Consider the following 15,160-nt stretch of genomic DNA (forward strand, 5'->3'; position numbering starts at 1 on the left):
AACAGACCTCAGTGTGGTCGTCCTCAGTGTTTAAACTCACTGACTGAAGAAAGACGTTCGTCTCCTTACAGGACGGTTTGATGAAGACATCTACGGTGGCTGGTGACTGGCAGACCATCTGCGAAAGCTACAACATGAATGCAAGAACACGGAAGCTAAAAAGCTAAAGCTAGAACACAAATGTAAAAGCCACTACATATATACAAAAGCTACAACACTAATGCAAAAGCTACAAGATACATGCAAAAATAACAGGACAGTTTTATGAACACATATATGGTGGCAATTGGGTGTCAGACCAATGCAAATGCTACAACACAAATGTAAGAGCAAAAACATGATCGTAAAGGCCACAACACTAAAACAAAAAAACTTCCAGACTAATGCAAAAGTCGACACACAAATGCAAAAGTAACTGGATAAATGTGAAAGTCACAACGTGAATGCAAAAAGCTACAACACAAATGTATGAGCAAAAACACAACAATAAAGCCACAACACTGATGCGAAAAATTCAAGACCAATGCAAAAGCCACAACACAAATGTAAAAGCTACAACATAAATGCAAGAGCAAATACATTAATGAAAAAACTTCAAGACCAATGCAAAAGCTGACACACAAATGCAAAAGCTATTAAATAAATGTGAAAGTCACAACACTAATGCAAAAGCTACAACACAAACACAAGAGCAATAACATGAATGCAGGAGCTACCACATTAACGTTAACGCCACAACACTCATGGAAAAAACTCCCAGACCAATACAAAAGCTACGACAATATTTGCAAGAGTAAAAACACAAATGCAAGAGCTAAAACATAAGTGCAAAAGCCTAAACATGAATGCATAAGGCTACAACACAAGTTCAAGATCTAAAACATGAATGTAAAAGCCACAACACTAATGCAAAACTTCAAGACCAATGCAAAAGCCAACACACAAATGCAAAAGCTACTACATAAATGTGAAAGTCACAACACTAATGCAAAAACTACGACATGAATGCAAAAGCAACAGCAAGAATGATAAAGCTACAACACTAATGCAAAAGCTATAACATAAATGTAAGCGCAAAAACACGAATGCAAGAGCTACAACATGAATGCAAAAAGCTACAACACAAATGCAAGAGCAAAAGCATGAATGTAAAAGCCAGAACACTGATGCAAAAAGTACAAGACCAATGCAAAAGCCGAAGCAGCAATCCACAAGCCACAACACAAATGCAAAAGCTACAACACAAATGCAAAAACTACAACATGAATGCAAAAACTATGACATGAATGCAAAGCTACAAGACCAATGCAAAAGCCACAGCATGCATGCAAAAGCTAGAACACAAATGGAAGAGCAAAATCACGAATGCAAAAGCCACAACATAAAATGCAAAAAGCTACAACAATGCAAAAAGCGACAACAGTTGCAAACACAACGGAAGTACAACTTCAATGAAAGTTAAGAGGTTAGTAATCAAATTGGACACAGAAAAGTTGCAAAAGTTGGTAAACTTTTTTCTTTTTTTAAACATTATTGATAACTAAAACTTCATAGGGGTCTTACTTTGTAACATCCTTCACAGTACTTATATTATTTTTATTTTCTGGAATAATATCTTATCTTTCACTAGCTTTATGAGTCAGTAACGTTAGCATTAAAGCTATATTTATCATAGCTGAAGGTTAAAAAGAAAACAATCATTAACTTACTTTCACAACTTTTCTGTGTCCGTTTGGGAAACTTGCCTCTTAGCTTCCGTTGTCTTGTTGCTTTTGCAAATCAGCTGACACCTCCAGGCCACCGTACAAACCTGAAAACTGATTTTGTCCAACCCAAACAGCCACTCCTTTGTTATGTAAAGAACTTTTATTGATTTGATTACAAAACTGTCATTGGCTACATGAAGTCTGCAGATTATCCACTAAAAACAGCCTAAAATGCATTTTCTAGAGGAATTTCTCCCAGAAGACCCTCACGTCAGGTGAGTGATTATGACCGATTGCAGAAAGAGTATAGAGTTATGAGTGAAAATGTTCAGTTATAAAAAGTCTGATGAAGTAATGAGCCACATTTTTCAGCTGGTTCCCTCTGTTTGTGGTGCTTCTTTGGACTTTGTTTAAGTTGAGCAGAGAAAAATCTCCCTCTCAGCACCACTGAAAGCATTTGGCACAATTATCATTCATGTACAAAGTTTTGTAAATAGAAAAAGCTTGGTACCAAAAAGTCCCTCACTGAGCACACATTTCGATTTGAGAGTGTTTCTCACTGTAAACAACACATCTGAAGCCGGGGAAACAGAGTATAAAATCCTGAGTGTGTGAGTTTTTCAGAGCAGCCTTTAAGTCAAAACACTTTCTGATAAATCATGATGTAAACACAACCTGGATTATCATCTTCCTTGTTTCTTTAGCGTGACTTAAAGCTCATCAACACACAGAACAACTTCCCAACATGTGGACTTAGAGATGTGAGGAGCAATAATTGTGGACAATTAGAAAAGAGGAGCTCATTAGCAGCATGTTTTCCTCAGGAGAAGGAGACCACCTCTCCGGTTGCCGGTCTTTGTTTTCATCAGCTCAGGATTCACTGGTTTAACCGTCCAGTTTCTGTCTATAGCACACTTTAAACGTGACTCAGTTTCTGACGTGGATCAGATGCAGTGCACGATGAGAACTGAGAAAGCAGACCCCACAGCCAGGCCCAGAGTCAGGAAGAAGGACATGACCACTCCTGTGGCCTCGGCCAGTTCTCGAGGCACCACCTTGGGTCCGTAGATCATGGGCAGAGTGCCGAGGTATCCGTTGGAGAGGCCCAGCAGGCAGTTGAAGACCACGGGGTACACGTCATGGGTGAAGAGCACAGTCTGGATGTGGTCTCTCGGCTGGTAGTTACACAACACGAGGAGCGGCACCATGATGGAGCGGCAGAACACCAGCACGGGCAGGACTCTGCTGGTGGGCCCCGGGATCTGCAGCCAGGCCGTGGCCTGCCTGCCACAGAAGTCCGCCATGTTGTAGAGGAGGAAACTGGTCAGAGGGACGAAGTAGGTGGTGGTCCAGGGGCTGCCGCTGTCTCTGTCCACCGACTGGATCCCCGAGGACACAGCCGGGAACACCATGATGGAGACACAGAAGACGTAGAAGACGCAGAGGCCGAGCACCCAGGTCTTCCTGAGGATGGGCCTCAGAGGGGGGACGGATCTGCTTCCTGGGCCGTCTGCTGCTTCACCCATTAACGCTGGGCTGCTGGATGCTGCAAGCATGTAGTACCTGGAGACAGGTAAACAAAGGGTTTAGAGTCAACTAACTTCTTTGATTTAAATATTTAATATTTAAAAATACAATAAAAGAAGGGATGAATAAATAAATGAAGAAGCTTTCTTGAAACCACTTTGTCATAATTTAACTTTAGTGCCATCTTGTGGTGATTTTAGGAATAACAAAGAAATAATTCACACACAGCTCTCTGGATTTTTTAAAAACCTAAATCCACATCAAAATACATTTTTCAGAAAAGATAAAAAAGCAACAATCACATCCCTACGTGGTCAGTAACTAAAAACTAGACTTGGTTGAATAGTTTGAGCAGGAACCAGAACATCTGACTCTGACCTTGAGTAAGCCAGTTTGGGCAGCAGCAGATAGGTGATGATGCAGATCAGGATGAAGATGTCAGCCGTCAGGAAGTAAGCCAGAGCGCTGTCCTTCACGTCCTTGGCCAGCGCGAGGTCCATTATTGATGCCACAGCGCTCAGCGTGCCCCCCATGGCCTGACCTGCAGGAAACAAAGACCTCAGCCCCTGATGTGGAGTTTGTTTCACAGAAATATCCTCCTGATTTAACTTCTCCTGGGGGGAGACCTACCTGAAATGAGAGCTTGAGAAATCCTCATGGGGAAATGTCCACTGATGCCGAACACGCTGCCGGAGAAAAGGTTCGAGGCTCCGCTGACGACGGCTACGCTGGCCAGGGTACCGATGAAAAACTCCCCCCTGCAGCCGGACACGTCCACCCTCACCAGCGCCGTGGTTAGGATGAACACGGCGAGGATCACAAAGAGGGACGACAGGATCCGCACGTGTGAGGACAGCCTGCAGACAGAAGCACAGAAGTTACACAAAATGCATCAATTAAAAAAAAAAGAAATTAAATATACTTTTACATTTTTTGCCACAAGCATAAACAAAAACTATATCTGTGAATGTCTCACTAAGCTACACCTCCTCCTAAAGATGCAGCTCTGCACATTCTGCAGAAACTCAACAACTCTTCAGCTGACGGCTTTAAATGACCGAGTTCATCAGGATGTGAAAATGTCACAAAAAACACATCAGAGGACACAAGATGAGAAGAAAGTAGTGCAGAAAAACTGGATTCAGGAATATTTTGGGCTAAAAAATGTTGTTCGCAGGCCAAAATAGTCCGTAAATTGTAATTTCTGCAGCAATATTTTAGTAAGCTTGGACAATATGCTCTTCAAGTTAAAAGGGTCTGTAAGGAGTTTCAAAGAGATCTTGAAAAAGTTTCCGTGCTAGATATCTGCCTGATCTTAATCCACACTTTAAAACGAGATTACCAGCACCAATATACAGGGTTCCCGCGGATCCTTGAAAAGTCTTAAAAGGCATTGAATTCATAATTCTAAAAATAAGGCCTGAATTGGCATTAAAAAGTCTTAAATCCAATTTTCAAAAGTCTTAAAAATTTGAACACATTGGTAAGATTTATGTTAGTTTGAAGTAAAAAAATATTAAGTAACGTTTATCTATTTTTCTAAATAATTTCCTGATTTACCCCCGTGGCAACATCCCGTAATCACAATAGCGGAACTAACAAAACAGTGATGTGGTTGCACCAGGAACTTTTAAAGCAGACGCATGTCTTGGTTCTACCTAGGGTGCCTGGAGAGAGAAAAAAATGAGGGAAATTTGGCAAAAAAATCCAAAAGTGGCTTAGGGAAATTAATTATGGCAGCAAAGTTGAGAATTAAATTTGAAATTAAATTTCAAAAATCATGTAAAAATTTCAAAAATGGTTGTGACGGTGGCCAAAGAAGATGAATGGGGGCAAAATAGGGATAAAGTTGTAAAAATGGGGTTAAAAAAAGGTAAAAAAAAAGTGATGTTTTATGTAAAATAAACATTGGGTTAAAATTGCCTCTAACCCAGGAAATTCATGTGGTGTTTTTGGTTGTTAGTTTTGTTTGTTTCAATTGTGGTTCGTTGTGGACTTGTTTTTAAATTTTATTTCCAACGTCATTAAAAAAAGTCTTAAAAAGTCTTAAATTTAACTTGCCTTGAGCTGTAGGAACCCTGAATATAGGTTATTTTAAAATACTACTTATTAGCTACCACATCAGGCCGAGCAGGACCAGATTGATTTACAGCACGTCTAAGTCTCTATAACAACACCACACCAGCTGATGAAGTTTAGCAGAGAGAAGAGAGATCTGTGTTTTTCTCTGCTGAAAATGATTTCTGTGATTAATTGTGTAGTGATGGTGGACACTGGAGCCTAACTGTCAGACAGAAAAAGGACAGAAGAGCAGAAGAAAGAGAAACAGGAGAGATAGAGCACGAGCTAAAGGCTAAAACAGGAGCTTACAGACTCGTCTCATAGCATTGGGCTATCAGTAGCGCTACATATGGACGGCAGCTAAACTACTGTACAAACTGACGGTTAGCTTGTTGTCACATTAGCCTATGAATACATAGTAGCACTAGGCTGCCGATAGCACTACATATAGCCGGCTACTGACGTATAGTACAAACTTACAACATTTGCTTGTCATGCTTCAAACAACAGCGCCACGTAACTATATCTGGTAAAAAAGTTGACTTGAACAAAGAAAATTTGCTCCAAAACAAACACACGCCTGGTTAAAAGTCTAATTTTTACAACAGTGTGTGTGAGACTCCGGGCCAGAAGGTGGCGCTGCAGTCACATTAAAACATATCTTCCTCACAGCACTTAAGTTACAAGCTAGCTAGTTTCAGGAAATGCTTTGGGGTTTAGGACACAATTTGACAGAGTTATACAACAGGGCTGGTGCAACAGGTTTTCAGCATGAATGTGCAGCACGCTCTAGTTACTGTGTCCACAGATATTAAGTAAAGTGGAGGAATAACAGATACATGTATCCTGCTGCAGCACAGATATGATCACTAAAACCCAAACATCTCAACCTTCAGCTTCATTTTCACCCAGCGCAGCACTGACACAACAAAGTCCAGTGAGAAAACAATAAAACAAACTATTTAAGGTCACATGGTTCAGTTATGACACCATATTTAAATAACAGTTGAATGGAAAAGATGTGGGATGAAATCTGGACACTGTGCTCAGATTAGAGCTGGGTAAATCAGTTCAAACTGTGAGTGTTACTCAAACTGTTATTCTATGTTTTATTGTAAATATTGTAAGTGTTGTTGTGATTAATGTCATTATTAAAGGAACTTTTTAAATTTAATTAAAAAAAAAAAAAAATCTGTCAATAAACATCATATGAATATAGGTTTTCTGGTTAATGATTATTACAGTTATTGTATTTTTTTTTTTTAATAATGAACATTAATTGACTAATTTTACTATTATTTTTTCACTTATTTTTGTTTATGTATGTATTATCTCTCCCCTTGGCTCTCTTTACAATTTATTCTAGGTGTTAACCAAAAGGATATTTAGCTGAAGGTCTAGAAGAACCACATGTCAGACTTCAAAGTTGACAAGGAAAAATAAATAAATAAATAAATAAATAAATAAATTTAAAAAAAAAAAAATATATATATATATATATATATATATATATATATATATATATATATATATATATATATATATATATATATATATATATATATATCTTTTGATTATTGATTTATTTACTCACTTGATACATTTTAATGCTAATTTTTAATGCGTTTGGCTTCTGTACAGTATTTTTTGTTTGTTTATTTTTATCATCATTATTTTCATTATTTATACTTTATTTTAGTAACATTATTATTATTATTATTATTATTATTATTATTATTATTTTGAAAGAAATAAAATGTAACACTACTACTTCAATTTTTTTCTTCTTTTTCAAATTTATTTATTTTCCTTGTTTTCCATCTAATTGTATCTATGTTTCTTTAAAAGAGGAACCATCAGAGAGGAAGAGACAAAAAAAAAAAAAAAAACAGAAAAATTGTACTTAAGATGCATTGAATAAGTGATATAGTGATACAGCATTTCAATAAAAAGAGAATTAAAAAAAAGAAATTCAGAGATTTAACTATCCTTAAAAAAAAGAGTCTAGGATACTGATGATCTGATGTTCAACAATAAGAGTGTATTCGTTTTATTGTGTGTGAGTTTGAGGAATTACCTGTTCACTAAGAAGTAGTTGAGTATCAGACAGAGCACAGAGGGCACCGTGGAGGCGATGGTCAGATAACTCTCAAAGTAGTCCTGTGAAAAGTCAAAGAGGAAACACTTAAAGTTCAGACCAGACATGTAAACTAAAATAAAACTGCACACGACTAAAGAGGAAGTGAAAACAGAGGAGATAATAATCTACAGATTTTTTTCTTCATGTGTTTTTTCATCGTCTGCCTCCAGAACTCTCATCCTGGAACAATGACTCGAGTGTTTCAGAGGATGATCAGCTCGGCTTCACTCCTCTCCTCCTTCACCTTATTTCCCCTGCAGAGGCGCTCGCTGTTTCTAAATGTGTTGGAATTGATTCCTGTCACATGTGAAAGGACACTCAGTCCTCACATCTCCAACAGGGCTGTCATGGTTCAGTAATAAACATGCACAGTGGCACAAATGTGCACCTTCCTGTGAACAGACAGAAGCTTTGTGTGATTGAACGAGTCCCTTCTAACTCACGCTGAGGTCAGAGCGCTGCTCCTCGTTCAGGTTCTCGTTAGTGTTGTTGCTGAGTTTGTAGAGCCAGTAGTGTTTGGCCGTGATGAAGAAGTTCCAGGGCAGCAGCGAGCCGATCCCCATCAGGAAGAAGATGATGTACACCAAGTTGTAGGAGTCCTCTGGGCTGTAGCGCACAGCCAGAGGCACTGAGGAGTGTTTGGGCAGGAGGGACGCAGACGGGCTGGTGTCCTCGCTGTCCTCGTCATCCTCAGACACATGGTGGTTTCCCAAAGACGGGACGTAGGCGGAGTTGACGCTGGGCTGCATGGGCTCTGAGTTTTCCATTTTCACAGACAGAAAAGAGAAAACTCAGGAAGTAAAGGAGTGAAAGAAAATGCAGACAGATTGTTAAAGAGAGAGCTGTGAAGAGAAGAAGAAAAACACGCCATGAGTAAGAAACAGGAAGAAGAACACCACTGCGAAAAGCTTTGCTTGGATCAGACTCACTGCTTCTTGTCGCCCAGAAAGGAAAAGACTGAGTGTTTCTTTTAAGGCCATAGTCTGGAGAGACTTCTGTGCTGCTGGTGGAGATCAGCTCAATAATCCAGATCCTGTGATGCTGCAGAGGGAGGAGTCATATTTCACTTAATCATCAATACTGCAGATATACACACATAAAAGTTTGCAAGTTTGTCTTTTATAGCTACACTTTCCAAGAGCTCTCTAAGAAAATGTATCGTGACGTGTTGGAAATCAGCATGCCTGACCCGCGGCTCTCTGAAAACAAAGGATGTGTACCTGTCACCTCTGAAATGGTACGGTACAGATGCCCAGTACCTTGCGATCGGTATCCATGCTCAACGGTACCAATTTTGGGTACTTTTGTGTGTGTTTATGTGGTAATAGAAAGTGTCTGGTAGTTGTCAGCCTTTTGGCAACCTGATTGCGAAAGCCTCCTGTTAATGTTCACCTTCTGTTAAAAACATTTTTTACATAAGTATAAAAAAATCACGGTACATTCGTCTTCATCTGAAGCAATATTTTAATTTTTAACTTGCTCATTCAGTTATTGTTTGTTTTACTTTATTAATCCCATCACGCAAGGCTCTCAGGGAAATTAAAATATAACGCAAGTAGAATATTGAAAAAAATAAGAAAAAAATTAAATAAAGTATAAATAAAATAAAAGAAAATATATAAAAAGAAAATATGAAATATACAAAAAATATAATAAAATAAAATATATTAAAAAATTAAATAAAATAAATAAAAATAAAATGAAATATATGACAATGAAATAAAATAAAATATATTAACAAAAATATCTTAAACATATTAAAAAATAAAAAATGTTAAAAAATAAAATAAAATATGAAATAAAATAAACTATATTAAAAATAAGATAAAATATATTAAGAAATAAAATAAAATAAATAAAAAAATACTCATTATTTAATTATCATTTTACACTCCAATAACATTTTATAAGGATTTTACAGTAAAATACAAATGGACCGTCATCATATTATCATCTTAATAATCCAGCTGAAACAAGATAACTTGATCATGTCTGAGTGTCTGAAAACATAGGAAGTATAACTTAAGACGTCTCAAGACACCCAATGTCTTCAAGATAAAAAAATCTGTCTGGGTCCCCTCACATTTTTATCCAAAGATGTTTTGGATGACGTCTTGATTTCGGTTATTAAGACAACTTGAGACACTTTGATGGTTGGGTATGTACTAAAAAGTTTTTCAATTTAACATGTTTACTTCTTAATTTATTGACTGCCAGCCACTTTCACAGCATCCATAACGATCTTTCAAGACCCAAATAATCTTGTTTTCTATGACTTTGTCAACACAAAAACTACCTAAGAAGAGAGGACTCTTTTATTTCTCTCTGACTGTTTTTGATCCAGAAAAACAGACAGAAACGTCTTTTTATCCTCTCCATGATCTCCGTCGTCTTTTCTCAAGATGGCGCCGCTCTTTCTCTCTGATCTACCGCAACACATCCTCAGTTGGAGCGTGAGCTGCCTGAACTTTTCTGACTTGCAGCGTCTCGCCATGCCTCTGTCATCTCACATCTTCTCCACATATCCATGCTGAGCTCTCATCCAAAGAGCACACCGCTCTCACCCACAGTAGTGTACGAGCAGGATTTTGATTGACAAGCTCCACCCCATTGTCAAACTGTGACATACATTTTACCCTTGATGTTTGCAACCAACTTGGATATTTTGGAGTTTTCAGCTTTTGTTTTAACACATTCTGTCTGTCAATGTGTTCAGATTTGAAAAGTAAAACTAAAGAAAGAAATAAACTTGACAAACTGCTCCATCCACAGAGACAAAAGAGTGTATCATAAATTAAAGAGTGAGTCATTATGATTCAGATGATGAAGAATGTCGCATAAACATATTAAACTCCTCCCACTTACACCACCTCTGCACCATCCAGGGCATCACAGACATTACTATGTGGCAGCAATGTGTGAGTTCAAGTTGCAGAAATCAGTCCTGATATAAGCAAGCAGGGTAACAGCTTTACAGGTCAAACAAATGAATACTAAAGGAGTTTATATCTTACAAAAAAGAATAATCATCTATTATTTACATGTATCAACACTTACATCAGCTACTTTTTAAATCATGTAATAAATGTGGATGCACAATTTGTTGTTATTACACTTCATTGCACATGGGAGATATTCATACACTGTGAATGCATCATGCTATCTAATTTGAAGCCTGTAACTAAATATTTCATTAGTGATTTATGTGATAAAGTGCTGTCCTTTCTGTGACAGAAATAGACCAACTGTTTCAGACACAACAAAACCTGTTAGTCAAGGAAAACAGACATGACAGAACAAAGCTGAGCTTGCATCTTAAAGCATCATGTGTGCTCCTAATGAGGAACCAGTATTCACATGATGCTTTCCCAGTAAAAGAGATTACTCACACTTCAATCTAAGAGACTAATCCCAGCAGCATGGCATCCGATCACCCAACATACACCAAAAGTTTTGGAGAATTTACTGAAAAATAAGTTTCCTCATTCTCTGTTACGTGGTTTAAAGACAGAAAAGTGATGTCAGGCTTTATTAAATTAGTGACACCACTTTACTGTCAACACGTAAACTAACACAATGGGCTGTGTAGGTGCAAAGTGCCCACAAACGTAGCAAACACTGACGTGTTACGTAAGCCCGTGACAAACGACGGTTTTATCACGTTAAATAAAAACGTACCTGGGTGTTGGAGACTCTCCGCTTGTTGTTTCGGTCTTTTCTAAAAGTGTTTCACCGACACAGAAACCCATTTCACAGCCAACCTCATTTCTGGTCAGCTGACACACACAGCATCGCCCGCATTGCGTTCACGTGCTCCTCACAAGCTCGGAGATCTCAAACTCCATCAACTTCGCACACGCTGGAGGTGTTCTGAAGTTTAAATCGGTATTTTAACGTCACAAACCAAAAATACATATAAATCAGGGTGTAAATTTGACATTTAATAACTATAATTGATTTAATAATTGCTTTAAATGATCTTTTTTTTTGTTTTGTGACAACATTCTTCTGTAATTACTGTACAATTTTAAGATTATTCCGACAACACGTGAAAGCACCATGAGCAGTAACAACAACAGCAACACTTCCGCAAAAAACCTTCAAACTAAAAGAAGTTAGCTTAAACCAAAAGGAAACTGATTAAAATTAGGCTCTACAATTAGATTTTAATTAATAAAAAAATCATTGCTTGTAGCAAACATTGATGTATTCTAAACCAAAATAGATAAAAAAAAAACGGTACTTTACCTTATGTTTTGGTACCACAAATTAAAAACTATTGATGGTGCATTGTTTGCAATTTTTAGAATAGTAACTTTATTGTAACACTTTATTGACAGTAATAATAATAATAATAATAATAATAATAATAATAATAATAATAATAATAATAATAACAATGATAATAATAATAATTCATTATATTATATTATATTATATTATATTATATTATATTATATATTTATTATAACAATAATACAAATACAGCATGTTTAACTCAGGTATGTTACAGAGACAATGACAACAATGTCTACAGAAACTTCAAAAATCAGTTTTATTTGTAAGGACTTTTAGTAATAATGATGAAAATAAAGTTTTAGTGGTAACAATAATTGGGAAAAAAAGTAATAGGGCAATTATCAATAAAGATACATACTTTTCATTGCTTTTCTATCAAAGGGGTACCAAAGGTGTGAAATAATTTAAATAAATGACACCACTGTGTCCTATTAAACAAAAACAAACAAACAAACAAACAACAACAACAACAAAAAAACAACAACAAAAAAAACAACAACAAAGAAATCAAAAACTTGAAAAAGATTGAAGGACGTTAGACTGGCCATAAGAATGGACTTACAAACATGACGATACCTTGTTCTGTTGCAAGAAATTATGAAATTGCAGTGTCATAGTTGAAATGTATCTTAAAATATTTCCAGTTCAGAACACTACTTAAAAACTTAGACATCTAAATGGTTTGGTGTTACATTTCTTTGAATAGTTTCCTTGTTATTTATCAGCAACAGAAATTTTGCTCAATGAATTTGTCACAGATAAGTAAATAAATAAAAATTAGAATTAGATTTATTTTCAAGTAGTTTTTACTTTACAAGGAATTTGCTTTGGGTTGAAGGTGTAACCTGGTAAAAACTGATAACTTAAGTATTAAAAAAAAGAAAAAACACTTAAAGGAAAACAAAAGTACAATATCAACAAAAAAGATGCTTTAACATGAAACGTTAATGAGATTGAAAGCACTTGAAAAACCAGTCAGGAATAGTTTATTTGAATTGAGAAAAAGGTCACAATAACCAGTCTGGATTATTTCTCTACTGAGGCTTTATTGAGTTACTTTCTGGATTCACCAGGAGAGGGCACTCTCAGCACACAGCAGATCCAGCAGCACTTTACTGCATGAAACTATCCCCCCCTTTAACAGAGAAACAACATTCAGAGAACATTACACTCCTGTGGAACATGTTATCAGCTGAGTGTGTGCTCGACTGGAGAGAAAACCTGCAGGCTCACCGCAGCTGTCTGAAACTTTGTGAGGAGACAGTATTGGACTAAAGTGATCATTATTGAATGAATCACTGCCCAAATGTTGGGCTCATCTGAGACACAGCTGCTCGACGGCTGTTTCCCACCGGCTACACTGGAGATAATTGTGCAGGGAAATCAGGAAACATACCAAACCAACATATCAGATACAGACTCTCTGTGGATTGTAGTTTCAGAGACATTTACATGGGTCTGTGTTTCCTTTGGGAGGCTGTGTTTTCTTAATGGGATCCACAGCACTGTTGTACGTCTTCTCAGGTGATCTAAACCTATGAACATGTCAGGATGGAGAACAATACTGTGAATCATGCTTCAAGTTTAGCAGCTACTTCTCAAAATAGACTCACTCCAAGACAATATCCTTCTCCCCTCACTCCTTCACCATGAAGTAAAAATAATATCCATGTCAGCGGTGATGCTACACTCAGCTTCCATACCATGCCACCACCTTCTGTATTATAAAAAGGTTCAATTAACTCAGGCACTGAAGGGTGGCACATCAGTCCTTAATTAGCAGTGCATTTAATGAAACAGGTGCAAGGAGGTGCCTGCTGTTAAATTCACTCTGCAGTGCACGCTCACCCCGGATGACTCAACAGGATATTTATTCTCAAGGTAAGAGTCTAATCTGATGAATCCCGACACATCTTAAGGTAAGAATGCTCAATCTGACCAGAGTCGATCCATGAAGGACACTATTAGTGTCTCTAAAACATTGTTAATTTGAAAGGTGGACAGCAAAGCCAGTTAAAAGCTTTTAAAGCTAAATGGACCTAAAGGGAATTCTCCAATGAAGCGTGAGGGTCAGAGGGGTAGTGGTTCTGCATTTGAGGTGAAAATAGAGTTGGAGTGATAAAACACAAAAGCAATCAGTGGAGGTTTTGTCCTGGGAAGGTGACCCAAAAGGTATGAACAGAGGTCTGCAACCAGCAGCCCTATGAAGTGGCTCCTTGTAGCTTTAAAAAATATTAATGAAATAAAGAATTTTTAAGCTTCTTACAGAAGATATTGATGACTAACAACTTAACATGAAATAAAATCATGAATTAACATTTTGTTGAACTAAGTAAGCATCACATTTTGTAATAAAGCCTGCCACCGCTCTACTTCACCTTCTACAACATCAACAGCCCACCAACTTTCCATGCACCTGTGGCTAACCTCGAGTTTTACAGCCCTGGGAAGATATGTAAATCTACCAAAGAATATAATAAAGAATAAATAAATATGAAACAGAAAAAACAATGAGATTTTTATTTCTCATAATTGTTTTTTTCCTTAAATTTCACCTCCGACAACATCAATAGCCCACCAACTTTTAATTCAACTGTGGCTAACTTCAAGTTTCACAGCCCTGGTAAGAAAAATAAATCCACCAAAAAATAAAAAATTAAATATTAAAAATAAAACAGAAAAAATGATGAGATTTTGATTTCTTATATTTTATTTTTTTTTAATGTTATTTCATTTAATTTATTTTATCAATTTCAAGTATAGTTTAAAAAAAAAACATTAAATTAAAATTTCTACATTTAAAAAAAAATTAAGTGCAAAAAATTATCAAATTTCAATTTAAATTTTTTTTAAAGTCCTTGTAAATTTTTTAAATGTCGATTTTTTAAAATAATTTTGCAATTTTCTTTAAATTTTCTTGGTTTTTTGAAATATTTGCAAATTTATAAAAATAAAAAAGTCAGATGTCATATACACAAATTTAAAGATAAAAAACATTCCCATTTAGATAAGTATTCACTAGTTTTTTTTAACAATGCAGATTTTAAAAACTTTTTTGTCTTTATTGTGGAGGTGGATTTATTTAATTGCCAACGTGTCGGCTTAATATACATGCTTAATATGTGACAAGACATTGGTAAACAATGAAAAATGATAAGTCACGCAGTTTTATCCATGTATGTTACCAAATTTAAGTATTCTTTTTGTAGTTCTACAGTTTTAACTATGTATAGAATTTAACAAACCATATAATCTTTCTTGTGAAGGTTAAGTAGAGTGTGAGGCTCCAAATATTCAATAATGAAGGTTGCAGACCCCTTGGCATTAAGTTTTAACTGAATAACCACAAAGCACACGATTCTGTTAAACTAAGAAATATAATTTATTGCATAAAAATTATATTTAGTTACAGGTAAGAAGGCTAGAC

General features: G+C 36.3%; 1 protein-coding gene across 1 annotated transcript; it reads right to left on the minus strand.

Moving 5' to 3' along the window:
- Nucleotides 1-1,869: 1,869 nt before the first annotated feature.
- slc29a3 (solute carrier family 29 member 3) lies at nt 1,870-11,236 on the minus strand. The gene is made up of 7 exons (XM_074675770.1): nt 11,113-11,236; nt 8,364-8,475; nt 7,878-8,276; nt 7,372-7,454; nt 3,864-4,090; nt 3,612-3,774; nt 1,870-3,269 (listed from the first exon to the last, which is right to left on the minus strand). The coding sequence occupies exons 3-7, from the start codon at nt 8,199-8,201 to the stop codon at nt 2,651-2,653; spliced, it is 1,416 nt and encodes a 471-aa protein (XP_074531871.1). The 5' UTR covers nt 8,202-8,276; nt 8,364-8,475; nt 11,113-11,236; the 3' UTR covers nt 1,870-2,650.
- Between the last annotated feature and the right edge of the window lie 3,924 nt (nt 11,237-15,160).

This window comes from Halichoeres trimaculatus, unplaced genomic scaffold (assembly GCF_033239565.1).
Source record: "Halichoeres trimaculatus isolate MK-OKI-2021-1 unplaced genomic scaffold, fHalTri1.1 fHalTri1_scaffold_8, whole genome shotgun sequence".
In the NCBI taxonomy this organism is placed as follows: domain Eukaryota; kingdom Metazoa; phylum Chordata; class Actinopteri; order Labriformes; family Labridae; genus Halichoeres; species Halichoeres trimaculatus.